Source organism: Diadema setosum, chromosome 2 (genome assembly GCF_964275005.1).
Source record: "Diadema setosum chromosome 2, eeDiaSeto1, whole genome shotgun sequence".
Classification (NCBI taxonomy): domain Eukaryota; kingdom Metazoa; phylum Echinodermata; class Echinoidea; order Diadematoida; family Diadematidae; genus Diadema; species Diadema setosum.
The window spans coordinates 17,166,488-17,183,202 of NC_092686.1; the positions used below are offsets into that span (position 1 = coordinate 17,166,488).

Here is a 16,715-nt window from a genome sequence, read left to right on the forward strand (position 1 = left end):
AAATGGGATACCTTATACATAACTTCCAGAATATTCCTTGTTACATGTTGTAACAAGTTAGGTATCACTGGAAAAATTTTACTTAGCTCTGTCTGATGATGGACTTACATCAAAATGTTTGAAATGGTGCTAAACCCATATGGGGATTAAACTGAGTTAATTTCAATGGAACAAAAGCTTATCAATACAAATCTTTTCTGCTCTCTAAAAACTATACACACTCTAAAAGGACATGCTCACATTAAGCAGGATTTTTGCTCATTTTATTCTTATACACACAATGATTCCTTAATGTGCTAGATAGTATAATGACAATATAGTGTGACATGAAATCTATAGATTAATTGAGCAGATCATCAAAATATAAGAATAGAGGTAAACAGAATCATGTAACGCCAAAAACTTGAAAGATTTGTGACAAAGTGTGTATGGACAGTTTTGACTTTGCCCATGTCCCAAGCTGGCAAGCAAGCCATGTTGGTTGGCATGGTACCTCAATACCCTCCAACAAGCATTACACAAATTGAACTACATTTATCAGTGGTAAGCTATGCAACTATGGCAAGAAGAAATGTGACTTGCTATACATGACGTATCTTCCATCTGTAACATTTCTCATCTAAAGATCATGACATCTGGCACTATCCCCACAAGCACAGAAGATGAATATCTCTCAAAGTCAACATTATGCAAGCTGATGTCAATTAAATAAAATAATTGGTAGGTGTTTCAGAGAAGTTTCTATCTCCTTGTGAAGCCTGAGTAGACGAATACATTCTATACAGGGCTGTCGTCCACTGCAAACTATTAAGTACACTGATGCACCAGTCAAGAGCAGTTATTCTACTGCAGATGGCATAGTTTGGCTCAGAATTGGAAAAATTGCACACGTTCAGCATAATTCTTTGCTGAAAAGAAAAAAGCATATTTTCAGAATTTTTAAAAATCAATGTTGCACATCAAAACCCTGTTACTCTGGAGGAAGGAAAGACATGCATCAATTGAAAAAATGCATGTACAATTGTATATTACATGTACATGTATTCACCAGTTTTGTACATTACAGCCAAGATTTTCTTGCATCATCAACAGATGGTGAGCAAGTAACATACAGTATACGACTCACTCTTCAGAGAACACATGACAGCCAAAACCAATCAGGGAAGCACATAAAGAATTACCCATGTTAATCGAGTTATGTTACTTCAATAGACGCTTCTTACATTGTTTCCTATTTAGCATGTCCTTCCGCCGACATCAGCAGACATCCCTGTTCACTCAAACTTCACAAGAGACAGCTGAAAAACATAGTTGCATATTTTTTCAGTTTCCATTTTTTTTTTAAATCATCCTTTAAAAAGATGTCTAACCTCATTCAAGGCTGAGAAAAAAAAAATCCAGAGGGACCAGTGAAAACTTTTTGACGTACATGGTACATTGAAACAAATGTACATCAGGTGTAAGTTCATTTCAGCTTACAATGTAGACAATTTCAACTTGTGCAATGTTGACTGTACACATGATGTATAAAGAAGGCAGATTGGAAACCAAAGACCCCTCCGACAGTCAGTCACATAAAACACATATCACGGCAACCTGAAAGTATAATGACCGCATTGCATAAATATCTTCCCGTACAAATCTAATATCAAATAAGATCTAAATACTTCAGTCAATGAATGAGGTACAATGTAAAGGGTAACCTATACATATACAGTCAACTTGACATCGGTTTATAAATTTGGCCACAATCCAAACTCTTAAGTCGGTCATAGCTCCATAGAGGGAGGTGTTGCACCTACCTGGACTGATCATGTACAAATGTAGATTGACACTACAATTTGTACAGCATGTATGTCCTTGAAGCCAAGAAAGCCCAGTTAATCATTTGTGACTTTTTCCTTGTTTTGACCTTATATCAGCAAATATGGCATATTGCGGATGAAAATATTTCAATGAAAAAAGTTATCTCAGCAAAACAAGAAAGAAAGTTAACAGTTGCTTATGTACAGTACAACACCAAGTCATGAAATGAAGCATGATGACCTTACAATGTATGAGTACACACATGATCAGAAACATTTGAAAGGCAAAAGGCACCTTAATGTATGATATATACAAACTCCTGAATGACTGAAAAAAAAAGATAAATGAAAACAGTTTACTATGCAAAGATGTGTTGCTTCACATTTCTTCACATTTCTCCTACAGTAAAAAAAAACCCACCCTATATAATCTGCGGAAGAGATACAAAATGTAGATGATAAAATAAAATCATATACATGCCATTTTACACATAAGATACATAAGAAACTTGATGCACCAATGAGGTTGGGACCATGCTATATTCCTTGGTATAGACAATATTTTACTACACAGTATGTATGCACAAGACACACGCATGTTCACAGGTGCACAAACATGTTACATTGTATTGTATGTACTATATACAGTATCATTACCTCACAAAATCACTGCCAGTAAGTACAAAGCCTGTAGAAAAAAAAAAAAAAAACTAGAAATGTCGCTATGGCGACTGGTATGCCTCCGCCATAATGCATGATTCTCCTAATAGGTCTATAGTACATGTGGACAATGTGTGATTACATTTTCACAAAATTGGCAAAATATTAAAATTACATGTTTGTCACAAATGTATTGAATGTACACCTTCCTTGACCTAGGTTTAATTGGATGAATAGGAGAGCATGTACATGTATTTGGGGATTTAAGAACTTTAACTTGATTTGACCCTTTCATAAGTTTATGCACTGAGTAATTTTCAAGGTATGGAGAAAAAGTGCCATTTCTGTATTGAACAGTAATTTGTTATCATTTTCATCTGGCCTTTGATTTGTAAGAGAATCACTGTCAGGCAGAACATACATAAATATGTACTAAGTTTCAAGATAACTTGAGCCACTTCCGAGATATAGAGAAAGAAGTTCATTCAGCACTTTCACTTGATCTTTGACCTTTTGACCTTTGACCTTCTTGGCAAAAAAAAAAAAAAAAAAAAAGAATCCCAGAGAATCTCTCTTGGGTTGTACATGCATACATCAAGTAAAAAACAATATAATCCTGCTGGCATTGCATAAATATGGGGAAAATAGTAAAATTTTGAAGTACCGGTATTGCCCTTGACCTTTGACCCCTGACTTTTGACCCCATGAACCCTAGATTCCCTAGATAACCACTGCCAGTCAGTACATGCATACACTTATACTATGTTCCATGAAGATACCTTGAACAATTTCCAAGATACAGAGAAAAAAGTGAAATTTTAACATTTTACTTGACCTTGTGACCTTTGACCTTTTGACCTCATGACCCCAAACTTTCACCAGAGAATCTTAATTGGGTAATACATGTATACACTAAGTTTCAAGAAAATATCTTCGGGCATTGCATAGATATGGGGGGAAATAGTGAAATTTTAAGCATTTGACCTTGACCTTTTGACCTTTGACCTTGAGCATGTGCACCCAAAATTTGATTGGGCACAACTTCACCCCCTAATACACATACATGCCAAGTTTCATTAGGATACCTCAAAAGTTTTTTTTAGTTACGCTGTGTGGATGTGTGTTGCCTCAGTGCATGAACTCTATACGGCTACTGCACTACAGCAGCATATACATTGTATGTCACCAACACCAATGTGGCTGAGGGAAAATCTTCTAAGGACATTGGGACTTTTTCCACTTACAAAGCAGTTATTTTGTTGCAGCATTATCTTGTTATAAGACTAGCTTAATGCATTGCCATTTACAGTGTATAGAGAAAAGTTGGGACTATATTTTTGACTAGTAAAATGTCCTCAGAAATGTAGATATATCAGCATATCAGTGCTTGTTACATTGTTTGTTACAATGAGTTTCTCCTTTTCAATGCAGATTTACAGTACTTTAAGATTTTGTTTAATCATACATGAATCATTGCAATACAAGTCTAGACTGTCATAGTTACATACACTGTACCTGAATAAAACAAAACAGGTTTCTATTTTGTACTTCACTTGGTTAAGTTTGAATACAGTTGTAGTACTAACAGTTAAGTCAATACTGCAGATGGGAAGATAAGGATGAACATGAATTGTCCCATCAAAACAGTTCAAAAATCAATACAACACTGAATTGGAAATGTAGCATTATGATGCAGTATAACACATTAAACACAAATGACATGCATTACTTGTAATTTAATGTTTAAACACAACAATACATCAATCCATTCTGAGTATAGTGAGGAGCCTGCACATTGCCAGGGGCCCTACAATTTATTTTTCAAAATCTGCCACACCTTGTAAAATTGCTAGAAGTGCACTGAACAAAAATGTACGCACATGACTCACTGTGTTCAGTACACTTGAAACTTTGCAGGGTTACCACAACCAAGCAAACTGAGGTAAAAACAGGGCAGTTTTTCTTGAAAATCTTGAATCTATACTTGAATACGTGCGTAAGTATCGTCATAGTCCCCCGCACACGTACATGCTTTGTCTAGATGTACATGCAGGGTGGCAAAGTTCAGGCCCCTTCCTAATAGCACACAACTATTCCACATCATTTGCATTTGACAACAATATAAATTAGTACAAATTTCTGGTGTCAATCACTGGACTTGCATTTCCAACGGAATCTTACAGCAGTTTTCCTAGAATTACAGTGAGTTTCAGTGTGAATGAAATGTAACGTGATATGCACAAACTACGGCAATGAACGGGACAATCAGGTATACATGCACTACTAAATGACAAACAGATGAACACAGGCATTATAAAATATCATACATTGTAATACCCCAAGATACCGGTAATCAATGTTACACTGCAATTTTTTTCCCCGAGCACAGAAACTGCAACAAAATATTTATAAAAGAGTCCCAAAGATGCAGTCATATAAATGATGTACCAAACACATGACATTAATATTTAGGTTAATTATTTCATGACATGACAACTGCAATACGGTACCTGCAACAGTCAATAGTAACCCATATAATACAAGTACCATATTTAACAGCCATAATTATAAAGGATATCAATTACAATACAAGTAATATAATGAAGAATGTGCAGCAGTACTCAAAAACATGAACATTCTTCCCCTCCACCAACACTGCAGCAACTTTTGCACTGAAGCAGATAGCATTCATACAATCATGGTACGTGTATACAAGTACATCGTGCATAAATCTGCATTGACAGACCTGCACCTTTTCTTCTTCGTTCTTTCATTCTTCTTTTTGTCACTTTAATTATGTTACTTAGATATAGATATTTAGTGAGGTTACCAACAATTATGATAACAAAGGACATCATTTCCAATACCCCTGGGAATAATTTCTGGCAGGTCTGGTGAATATCTCATCATGTATTCATGCTGTTGTTCTAATTTATAGTTTTTAGTCTAAATTTTTTTATTGGGGGAGGGGGAGGGTATTATTTTTGACAGTGCTACATAAAACAATGCTCACAACGACAAACCACACTGGTTACCTTACAAACACTTTTACCAAAGAGTGGGGGACAAGTTATCACAATTTAGACACGGGCCGGTTGGTCTTTTAATTCAATGTCCTGGTCTGCAAGGTCACTTGGCTCAGCAGGAACAGCCCCCTGTTTTGTTTTCAGCCACTGTCTCACTTCATTGTACACATCCAAGCCACATCTAACAAGGGACATCACATTTTTGGTGACAAATGTCGAGATGTCGACATCATGTCTGAACCATAAAAAGCATCTGATAATGAGAAGTGGAACATTAACAATTACGAGATACAGCCCAGAGTTAATTGCTAGAATCACCTTGAAGTTGTTCTCCTCAGCCTTCCTCTTCCCAAGGAGTCTGAGAATAAAGAGTGGGAGTGTTGGCAGAGCAAAGCAGCAGCATGTGAAGAATTTGATGGCATGATCCAAGGAGTAGGGGAGGACCAACAGGGTGTCATCAATGAAGAGCAAGGCAAGGAGCATGAGACAATCAAGTATATCCATGCTGGCTGTGGTGCCCAACTTCTCCATCAGAAGCTTGTACTTGGAATTGTGGACCTCATCGTGGTGTGAATACGCCAGCAGCAGAAACAACGGGCCAGAAATGGACAGGATAACTTTCATGGATGTTGAGGAGTAGAGGATGCTGTCTTCAAACTTGAGTATTCCACCAATTGTTCTTGCGGTCATATTGTAATATCCTAAGGTGGACAGATTTTCTGCAAAATCTCCAAACATGTACCAGATTTTGGCAGTCACAACTATGCTGTACAATATCCAGGAAAAGTAGGCATACTGTACCTCACCCATACAGAATGTGAGCCACTTCCGTGCTCCGGTCTCTTCGACTGTGTCGGTCTTTTGTTTTGGGTTTCCAGTCCTGCTGACAAGCACAAGGCCTGCAATCCATATGATGAGAACAATCCCATCTCCAACAAACCACGCATATTTTCCTGCATTACTGTCAAATTTGATGAAGAAGATGTTGAGGAGAACTGCCTGAACCACCAGAAGCAGTATGGTGAGAACCTTCGCTCCCACATCCAGGATAGCAAGGCGCTTGATGAAGATCGGGATCATGTTTGGCTACAGGACATGTGATGGCATCCACTTTAGAACAAGCTCAGCTCCTTACGTCACATTCAAAACTGAAGATCTGGAGAAAAACAAAACCATGCAAAACAAAACAAAAATACAGAGAATAAGCTCACTCAACCCAAAAGATGTGGTAAAAAAAATACTAGAACTGTGAGTAAGCAATTACCGGTAGTGATCAGTTTCACCTTCACATCAAATCTGTTGTTTCTTTCAAAGTCTGTCCATTATGAAAGAATATTTTTTGTATAAAAAAAGAAGAAATATAAATACACAAATGCACTGTGCGGATGGCCAAACGAGCCATTTGTTTGAGCCTCACAGAATTAAGATATCAAGCATACATCAACCTGGCTACAAATCATATACAAAGATAACTATACACAGCCCAGTCACTGTAAAAAGCCTGTCACATTATTACAGCGACTGGACTATGTATAGTTAATACAAAGAGTGGTTTAAGTACCCGTGATCTTCTTTCAAACTACACGGGGTGCGTTCAAGCACTCTCCTAAAGCGCTCTGAACTGTACCTTACCCATGCCAGAGTTCAATGACCTTTATAGTACAACATAGGTTAAAATATCCTTTAAAAATCCATAAAAATTCTCATATCACTACCAACATTCAATCATCTGTTCCATTTGTCATTAATTATTTTTCTGCAAGTTTCATCAAATCCATTCACAAATTTTTGAGTTGTTCTATAAATTTACAAATGGACAAACCAACGCCGATTTCCTTGGTGGAGGTAATAATAGTTCTAGTAACTAAGCCTAAAAAAAATATATATATATATATTTATATGTAGGAGCCAATGTAGGCCTCGGGTTGACGAAGGTTGAGATTTACAGCTACAGTTCAAGGAGTTGTTATGACAGTCACACACACAGCTCAAGGTAACATAAATTCAACAGAGGGCGCAATGCCACAAAATATCTAAGTATTACTCCTTTATGAAGTCATTCATTCATCCAGTGAATGGTGACTATGCTTTAAGAATAAAGTCCCAATCATAATATACTACAAATATATATATAAAAAAAAAAGAGTCTGTTGTGGAAATGCATGATCTACCACCCTCTACAGTCCTAGTATTTTTGATTGAATCATTTCTTAATTCAAGAAAATGAAATACATAACCAGGTCAATTGTAAATCCCTTTAGATAATTACAGACCGATACATTGAAAATTACAAATAACAATTCCAAGAACATACAATACAAATAACATTCGTGAGATTAATGCGCCAGTACCAACAATAATATTTAACATTAACAAACGTTATAACATTTATATCAATTCTATAAATATATATTTATATATATCGAACATTATTTTATGGAACTTTCATACTCCGGATGAGCTAATGATCGGTCGATGTTCTGCACTTTTTCTTTCTTTTTTTTTTCAATTTCGTTTCATACAAAATCAAAAATTTCATTAACTTTCCCAAAAAGAAAAATATTTGTGGTCCTAAAAACTAAAATGGGCCTTCTTTCAATGTACCGGTAATCTAATTCCATATTACAATCTACATATACCACTATAAAATATTACACTTATACACTACAAATTAACAAACTTTTAACATTTTTCATGCTGTAGGGAAAGACCCATGAACTGAGAACTACCCGTGAAAGTTGAATTCTGATAAATGTGTATCTATATATACTTTTTTTGTTTTATTTTGATAATGACGTTCAATTGTCTGCACAAGGGGTATTGATGGCCTTGTGTCCGTTGAGGTCATAACAATGCCTACATTAAAGAAAAAAAATTAAAAGGACAAGTTTACCTTCACAGACATTTGGGTTGAGTGAATGCAGCAATATTAGTAGAACAATCGGACAATCTGTTCAAAAGTTATGAATTCTTGAAATTTCTGCTCACTCACGGGTAAATGAGAAGACTACTATACAAGTAGCTACTTATAGTGATGTCACATGTGTACAACTATATAAAGCAAGAATAAAGAAAATTCAACATATTCCACTTTTCTTGCATAACAAAAGAACACTTGACTTCTCTCTTTCAGAAGGCAGGGGGAATAATATTACCCTCAACATAGTATGTCAGTAACAATTCAAAGAAATGTGCACTTTATTCAAAAAGTGAAGTTTTGTCAAATTCTCTTGTTAGTTTCTTTATATCACTGTACGCATATGACATCATACACTGTAATGGTCTTCTCATCCTGCAGTGACTATGCAGATACTCTAAAAATTTATAACTCTTGAACGGATTTTGTCCGATTTTCCCCAAACTTTCACTGATGTGTTCTACTAATATTGTGGCATTCACTCAATCCACGTATATAAAGGTGAAATAGTCCTTTAAATTCCTGGGACAGCCGTCATTCTCGCCACCTTCTTGCCCAACATGTACTTTTTTACAAAATTCAACATCCCCTGGACAGGTTGACATGCTCTTTCCACCTGATATCTTAAGTACATCGGAAGGCACAATCATGAACTCAAATACACAGTTCCTAAATCCACCATTCTCATAGGTATTCACTTTACCCAAGAGCCATAAAACTGTGGAATCACCTGCCAGGACCTGTAGTACTATGTGACAGTAGGACCCCATCGTGACCAGCAGGCGTCCAGATAATCGATTTGGCTAGATAAGAGAGATGAAGTACCGGTACCCATATGGCCCACTCACCGAACAATATGTCTGACAGGATCGAGTCCAAATAAATGACAAATTGACCACTATTTTGTCCGGGTTCATGTTTGTTATTTTCATACTGCTCTCAAGCATCTTGCCGAACGTTTCATTCACGTTTCATAATAGTCTGCACGTGTGTGCAGTGTGCTAGACTGACCTGGTGGGGTCAGTACCGGGTATACATTTACATTTCATCTGCATACATAATGATCTTGTATAGTCTTGACTTTAGACGCTACAAGATTTATGCTCATATACAGCACTTTATAGCATATCATGCTAGGGGTTTACACATTACCAAATTATGATCATCAGCATGGCACGTCATGTTTCATACTGCATAAATTGATACTTAAATAAAACAAAATATAAATACAATATCACTTCAAGTGTTGTTTGTTTGACTGATATTAACCACAATGGGATTGATATTGCGATTTGTCGAATACTGCCGCTGCATTATAACCAATGCTGAGCACTCAGTGCCAGTGACAAGCATGGCACCAGTCATTGGCATTGTCTCACAAACTGACTTAAAAGTTACAGTCCACTACGATGACTGGAATATGTCCCATCGTGTATTTGCATGATAATGGTTTAAGGTGTGTTTGTTTTGAGTGAGATTGGCACTGGAAATCACTACCCACGATTCACCGTACACATGCCATACCAAGCGGACGACAACTGAGTAAAAATGGCAAATGAGAGTCAAATTTCATATTGTGCAGTAAAAGGTCCAACACGAACATTATGGACAATCTATGTGATAAATCGACATCTCCTTCTAATCTAAGGTGAAATGTGAATTTCTCAGCATTTCTACATAGTTGTGTAACATATTTGGCCATTATTTTTGGCCCATACAACAATCAATAATACTATTAGGCTACATTTAAACTATAAAGCCCTGATGCGTATTGAATGTCATTCACTTATTATTTAGAATTTTAATAAAAGGCAGAGATGTACGCCTCCAGAATTACAAGTACCCTGGTGTCCAGTAATACAATACTGTGAAAGTGGTTTCTTTCGCGGTGGTTTTATTTTCGCGCTTTTAGGTTGAACTGCGAATTTAACATCACGCGAAAATGTTTTGACAAGTCGCGCGAAATTAACCACGCAAGGAAATGTTTTGAACTCGCCCCTTGTTACAATGCGCAGATGAACACATGAAGATTCCGCGCATTTAGTGTATTGATGGTCGACACACACACACACACATCAGGGATACCGCGCAATGTGGGTAGAAGCATGTTATAAAGTACAGTACTCGAGAGATGGGATTTCAGGCAAGCCTGCATTCAATTTTAATTTCTATTTAATAAATAAAAGAATAATTCGATTATAGTTTGGGTTTTCATGTGTAAAACAAAACAGTTTTTAAAACAAAACAGTTTTTGCCGACTGTGAATTCACAGATTTTGCTGACCGCGAATTTAAACACACGCTAAAAAGTCGGCACCTATGGAAACCGCGAAAGTATCTGTACGCGAAAGAAACCACTTTTTACAGTAATGGTACATTTTGAATAGACCTACAACTGTAACCCCGGGGCGCTCCTTGTACACAGTTATAATATGACGCTTCACGTTAAGGCTGGTCACAGTTAGAATAGACCTATCCCCAGGGCGCTCCCTCACACAGTTACACATACAGTACAGGTACGGATGGTATTACCGGACAGAATGGTTCCGGACGCGCACCTTTTTGCGTACTAATGACATTCAATACGTGCAGGACTTTGTACATACTGTAGACTAGTCTCACAGAGCGTTTTATGGACTGAAATTGCAAAAAATGTGACACAAAAATGTAAAAACGCTAAGAACTTCACATTTCACCTCAGATCTAGAAGGAGATGTTGATTTATCGCAAGATTTTATCACGTTAACTCTTCGATATGTTCAAGTTCAGACATTTTACTGTAAAATACAAAATTTGAGCCTCATATTTGCCGATTTTTTCTATGTCATCTGCTCGGTAAGAATGTATGGTGAATTGCGGGTAAATCATCTATAAATTGTGATTCTGGTGCAAAGACAAGGTGCAAAAGACGTCGATTATTCCATTACGAAAATTGAGTCCACAATTATGATGCAATTTGACACCGCACTAAAAGGCAACTTTTTGGAGAGGGGTAGAATCTTTTTGAAGTCAATGTTCCAAAAATCGGAGAGAATTATTTTCAAAGTTTTGCTGAATTCATGATTTTCGGGACTTTTTGTGAATAACTGGTGCTATTTTTGGCCAAAATATCAGCATCCAGTGATACAATCCACTTTTCACGATGCTTTGCATTCAGGCTGCATGGTACCAGTTAGAATAGACCGAGATCTAACTGTTAACCTTCGCATTCATACGGATTACCATGATCGACGTTACAGTGTTAGTTGTCGGTTTTCACATATTCAACTAGAGGATCTAGGCCGTCTAGATCTCATCTGTAGCCAGTAGGCCTAGAATATGCTCTAGAATCTATAAAGGCAGGCCAGGGGCCCGTTTCATAAAACTTGTCATCAGTGACAAGTTGTCATAGATGTGACAAGCTAGTGAAATCCTTGCATCTGATTGGCCGAGAGAAAATTTGTCATAAAAATGTGGCAGTTGTCAATGATAACAAGTTTTATGAAACGGGCCCCAGGCCCTAGTCAAGGAAGTTGGGTGTCATTTAACTGCACCAGCCAGCGACCCCATGGCCATGGCCCTAACACGCTACACGAACGTTAGGCCTACAATACATGTACTACGTAGGGGCAAGCATGGTATTACCGGACACGCACATTTTTGCGTACTAATGACATTCTGTACGCGCGAGACTTCGTAGATTAACCTCACAGAACTTTGTGTGGACCGAAATCGCAAAAAACGCCACATAAAAATGTAAAAACACGAAAATATTCACATTTTACCTCAAATTTATAGTTGAGTGACCCGCACCTCGAGATAGTTAATATTTATGCATGTTTGAATCACATTTCGCGACTGAAATTCTATGAAATCCCACTCACATACAGGAAAAATGCTGAAGATTCCAATAGAACCAAAAGTTCACTGATCGATATCGGAAATTTGTAGCTATCGTCCTCAAACGCGAACGATGCGGAATAGTTGTGCGCTAAGGGGCCCGCAACTCATCACCCGCGCGTGCAGCTCCCATAGACAAAGCATGTAAACTAGAAGTAGAGTCTAACCAGTTGTCGATTTTTTCACAAGGTTTTATTCTGTGAACTGTTCGAAATGTTCAAGACAGACATTTACCATAAAATACGAAATTTTAGCCTCATTTGCCAATTTTTTCTTTGTCATCCGCTCAGTGATAATGTGTACGATGATTTGAGGGATAAATTGTGATTCTTGTGCAAGGATTAGGTGCGAAAGATGTCGATTATTTCATTGCGAAAATCGTGTCTGGTAATACAATGCGATTTTGCACCGTGCAAAAAGACAACTTTTGTAGAGGGTTATGTTTGAAGCATATTTTCTAAAAACTGGAGTGAACAATTGACATCAGTTGGCTGAATTCGTAATTTCCAGGAGTCTGTGAATAAGTGATGTTATTTTTAGCCCAAATTTCATCCTCTGAGTACGGAATTCAAAGCCACGAAAGAAAGCGTCCGGTAATTGGATGTGCCACCCTACTACAAGTACTAGGTCTACTACTGGTTAACAGCGCCCAGCGCCGGGGTTAACGTTAGGTGTCATCCATCGACCATCTAATGGTGATACCAGGTGAAAACCTGTCCTAGCTACTTAGTACTTCGGCTACCCTTCTCGTACCTTTACGCATCTGTCAACCTTTTAGCGCGCTATTCGACCCGCCCATTTCTGGACAGCTAGTAGCCCGACCAGACACTGTTACGCTATGCGAATCTGTGGGCTGTGTATAGTTAGACAGCTAGTAGAGCCACCCAAGGAAAGGTGGCCAGGGGGGCATTTCATGAAGGAACTTGTCGCATAAAATGTAAAAGAGACTTGTCAGATATTTTATCCGACAAGTTCCTTCATGAAATGACCCCCAGGCCCTCCAGGTTGATTTCGACAAACGCCGCGCCGCAACGGATGGGCGGGTTCTCAACAACAAATCACCTAGGGCCTACAGTACAGTATTGCTGTGTAAAAAAAAAATCGCGGCCGGGGAATCCCACCTCCCTGAACCTGCTGGTTTAACTGTCACTTGCACGTACAATGTACCTACTACTAATAGAACGCTGAAGTCGACGGCGTCCGGTCGGGTGTGGGCTACCAAAATTCCATCAATACAAACACCATAACTGCGAAATTTTTCCACAGCCCAACGGTACGTGATCACTAATATCACGACAATGTAACTGTTCAACCCTATAAATATTTTATAACTTACACCTTTACCTCTCAAAGTGCGGAGAGTGACCAGACACAGCATAGGCAGTAGTAGGCTTTGAAGCTTCGGCGTGCCAATGCAGTATAAAGGCGAGAGAGCGCTTGCGCTTGAGAGCATAAAGATCGAGAACATAAAGATCGAGAGCGAAGAACCGAGGGAGAGGGAGAGAGGTACGAGCGCGGAAGGCGGGATGTTGTTGTTGTTCGTTGTTGCTGTTGTTGTTACAGTATAAATTTATTTGGCGTTTGCCACGTGCAAGTGAGCTGAGCGACCGAGCGGCGAGCGGGGAGGGGAAGGAATGTCCCATCCGACACTTTCAGACCTGAAATTTAGGAATTGGAGCAATACTCTTTTTGGATATTTTAGATTTTTTTTTGTGTGTGTGTGTTTTTTTTTATAGAAAATACCTCCTCCTGCCACCCCCCCCCATATTTTATGTCAGAGCTTTTGCATGGCCAGCGGAACCGTGGGGGCCGTGGGGGCTCGGGCCCCCACACTTTTTGTGCACCATAAAGGAATACATAAGGTGTCATCACTTGGGCCCCAACACTTTTTTTAACCCAGAAGTACGGAAGTGGCACTACTAGTAATAGAAATAGATAGAGATCTTAAAGTGTGAGCGCGGTAAGGTGATGTTTTTCCACTGAAGACCTTTTTTTTTTTGCTTTTTTTTTTTTTGCTTGTCAGCTGAAAAAAAAAAAACGGAAATGGAAGGGGAGAGATGAGCTGAGGACCCCCCCCCCCTCCACACCCTTCTTCCCTTGCTCGTCTCCCCTCCATGCATAGGGTTACAGCTCGTTATTCCGAAGGTTCGTTATTCCGGAGGTTCGTTAATCCGAAACACACAAATTCCCTATACCTAGACGTTCGTTAATCCGAAAATGAAAAAGGGTTCGTTAATCCTAACATTTAGAGGGGCCCACATTCTACAAGCAGAGGGCCCACATTCTACAAGCTCTGTCTTTTTAGTGGGTCTCTCCATTTTTCACACTTTAAGCAAAGTTATACATGTACTTCATTTCGATCACTTCTGTTTCTTTTTTACAACAAAGTATAATTACTATAAGGTCCTCAATTGTTGTACATTCTTTTCATACATAATGTTCTGTTTACCTTATTCTCTGTTGTCAAAAGAAGTGTAACTTATGTTTTGTCGGAAAATGAAATAAACTTTGAATTGATTGATTGATTTGAGGCGTTGTTCCGAAGGTTCGATATTCCGGAGATTCGTTAATCCGAAAATGAAATTCGGAATAAAGAGCCTTCGGAATAACGAACCTTCGGAATAACGAGCTGTAACCTTATGCATGGAGGGGAGACGAGCAAGGGAAGAAGGGTGGGGGTTGGGGGGGTGTAATACTCCTTCCATACGAGGATCAACCGAGGCCTTTTTATTCTTAAATGAAATGATCTCGTAAGTTAAATATTTGTGAAATCTAAAAAGACTACTGTGTAGGGCCTATATATAGGCCTAGCCTAAGAGAGGAACGGAGCGGGGAGGATTACACTGGGAGGGAATATCTCCGTCCCATTATGAGGGAACTTTTGCATTTTTTGTTAATCTCTTTAGGATGTGGGGCCTACACGTTTTGTCAATCTTAAAACTGTACTGTTAATGTCTGTGGATGTTTGGACCGAGCGGAGGACGGTGTAGGAATATCCCTCTCCTATTCAAGGGCGCCGGAAGCGGGGGGCAGGGGTGGCACTTGCCCCCCCCCCCCCCAAAAAAAAAAAAAATGTTGGGGGGGCAAAACGAGTTTTTGCCCCCCCCCCCCCCCCCAAAGTGCCCCCTGTAACAAATAATTAATCACTGATTTAATGACCAAAATGAACAATAAAGGCATATTTCTTGTCTAAATGTTGTAATTTCATAACTGAAAATGCAAAAATTTTCGCCCCTTACGGGGCGAACACTAACAACATACATTATTGTATCTATACACTAATAGTAACTTATGAGTAAATTTAGTGTATAGATGGTAGCCTCGTGTCCTCGAGTGTGCCCACTGAAACATACCTTTAGTAAACCTTACAATTTTTCATTTTCTTCTTTGCTTTCTAGCAGTATTGTTCGAACGATGCGATCACGTTTAAGCTTTTAATGAATACATTTCAGATAAATTGCAAAGTGAAAGTGGCTCGCTCGTTCTGCCCGTACTTATAGTAAAATGAAAAGTTTTCATAAGTTATTATCATAGTCCTTCGCAGTGATTTCTTTTACTATTCTTTTACTCAGAAATTTAATTTAAAATGCTCTATAAAAGCGACTTTTATAGTCTGTATTTACAAAAAGTCCCTACCCTGGGAGGGGGTATCCCCCTCCCACACCCTCCCCCGCTCGGTCGCTTCGCTCCCTCGACGAGGATCTCACACCATCACATAATATACCCCCGTATGTTAAGATCATGGTCCTTCCAACTGATTTTTTTCAATATGTTAATTCCCTAGAAATTTGCTTTTAAATGTTCTATAAACGCGACTTTTATACTCTGTTTTTACAAAAAGTCCCTACCGTGGGAGGGGGTATCCCCCTCCCACACCCTCCCCCCCCCCCACTCGCTCGCTTCGCTCCCTCGCCGAGGATCTCGCACCATCACATTATTAATGTATACTCCCCGTTCGTTATGATCATAGTCCTTCCAACTGATTTTTTCAATATGTTAATTCCCTAGAAATTTGCTTTAAATTCTCTATAAACGCGACTTTTATACTCTGTTTTTACAAAAAGTCCCTACCGTGGAAGGGGGTATCCCCCCTCCCACACCCTCCCCCAGCTCGGTCGCTTCGCTCCCTCGCCGAGGATGTCACACCATCACATTATTATGTACTCCCGTATGTAATAATCATAGGCCTTTGCATTGATTATAATATTATTTCACTATATTTAATTCCTTAGAAATTTGCTTTTAAATGGTCTATAAACGCGACTTTTGTACCCTGTTTTACAAAAGCTCCCTACAGTGTGTGTGTGTGTGTGTGTGGGGGGGGGGGGGTATCCCCCTTTCCACCCCCCCCCCCTCACTCGCTTCGCTCCCGCGCCGAGGATCTCACATCGTCACAATGTGCCCCCGCTGAGATTTTGCCCCCCCAAAA

General features: G+C 38.8%; 1 protein-coding gene across 1 annotated transcript; it reads right to left on the bottom strand.

The window, feature by feature from the left end:
* Positions 1-5,545: 5,545 nt before the first annotated feature.
* On the bottom strand, positions 5,546-6,571 carry LOC140240400 (uncharacterized). Its single transcript, XM_072320173.1, has one exon. It carries the CDS (start codon positions 6,569-6,571, stop codon positions 5,546-5,548), a length of 1,026 nt encoding a protein of 341 aa, XP_072176274.1.
* Between the last annotated feature and the right edge of the window lie 10,144 nt (positions 6,572-16,715).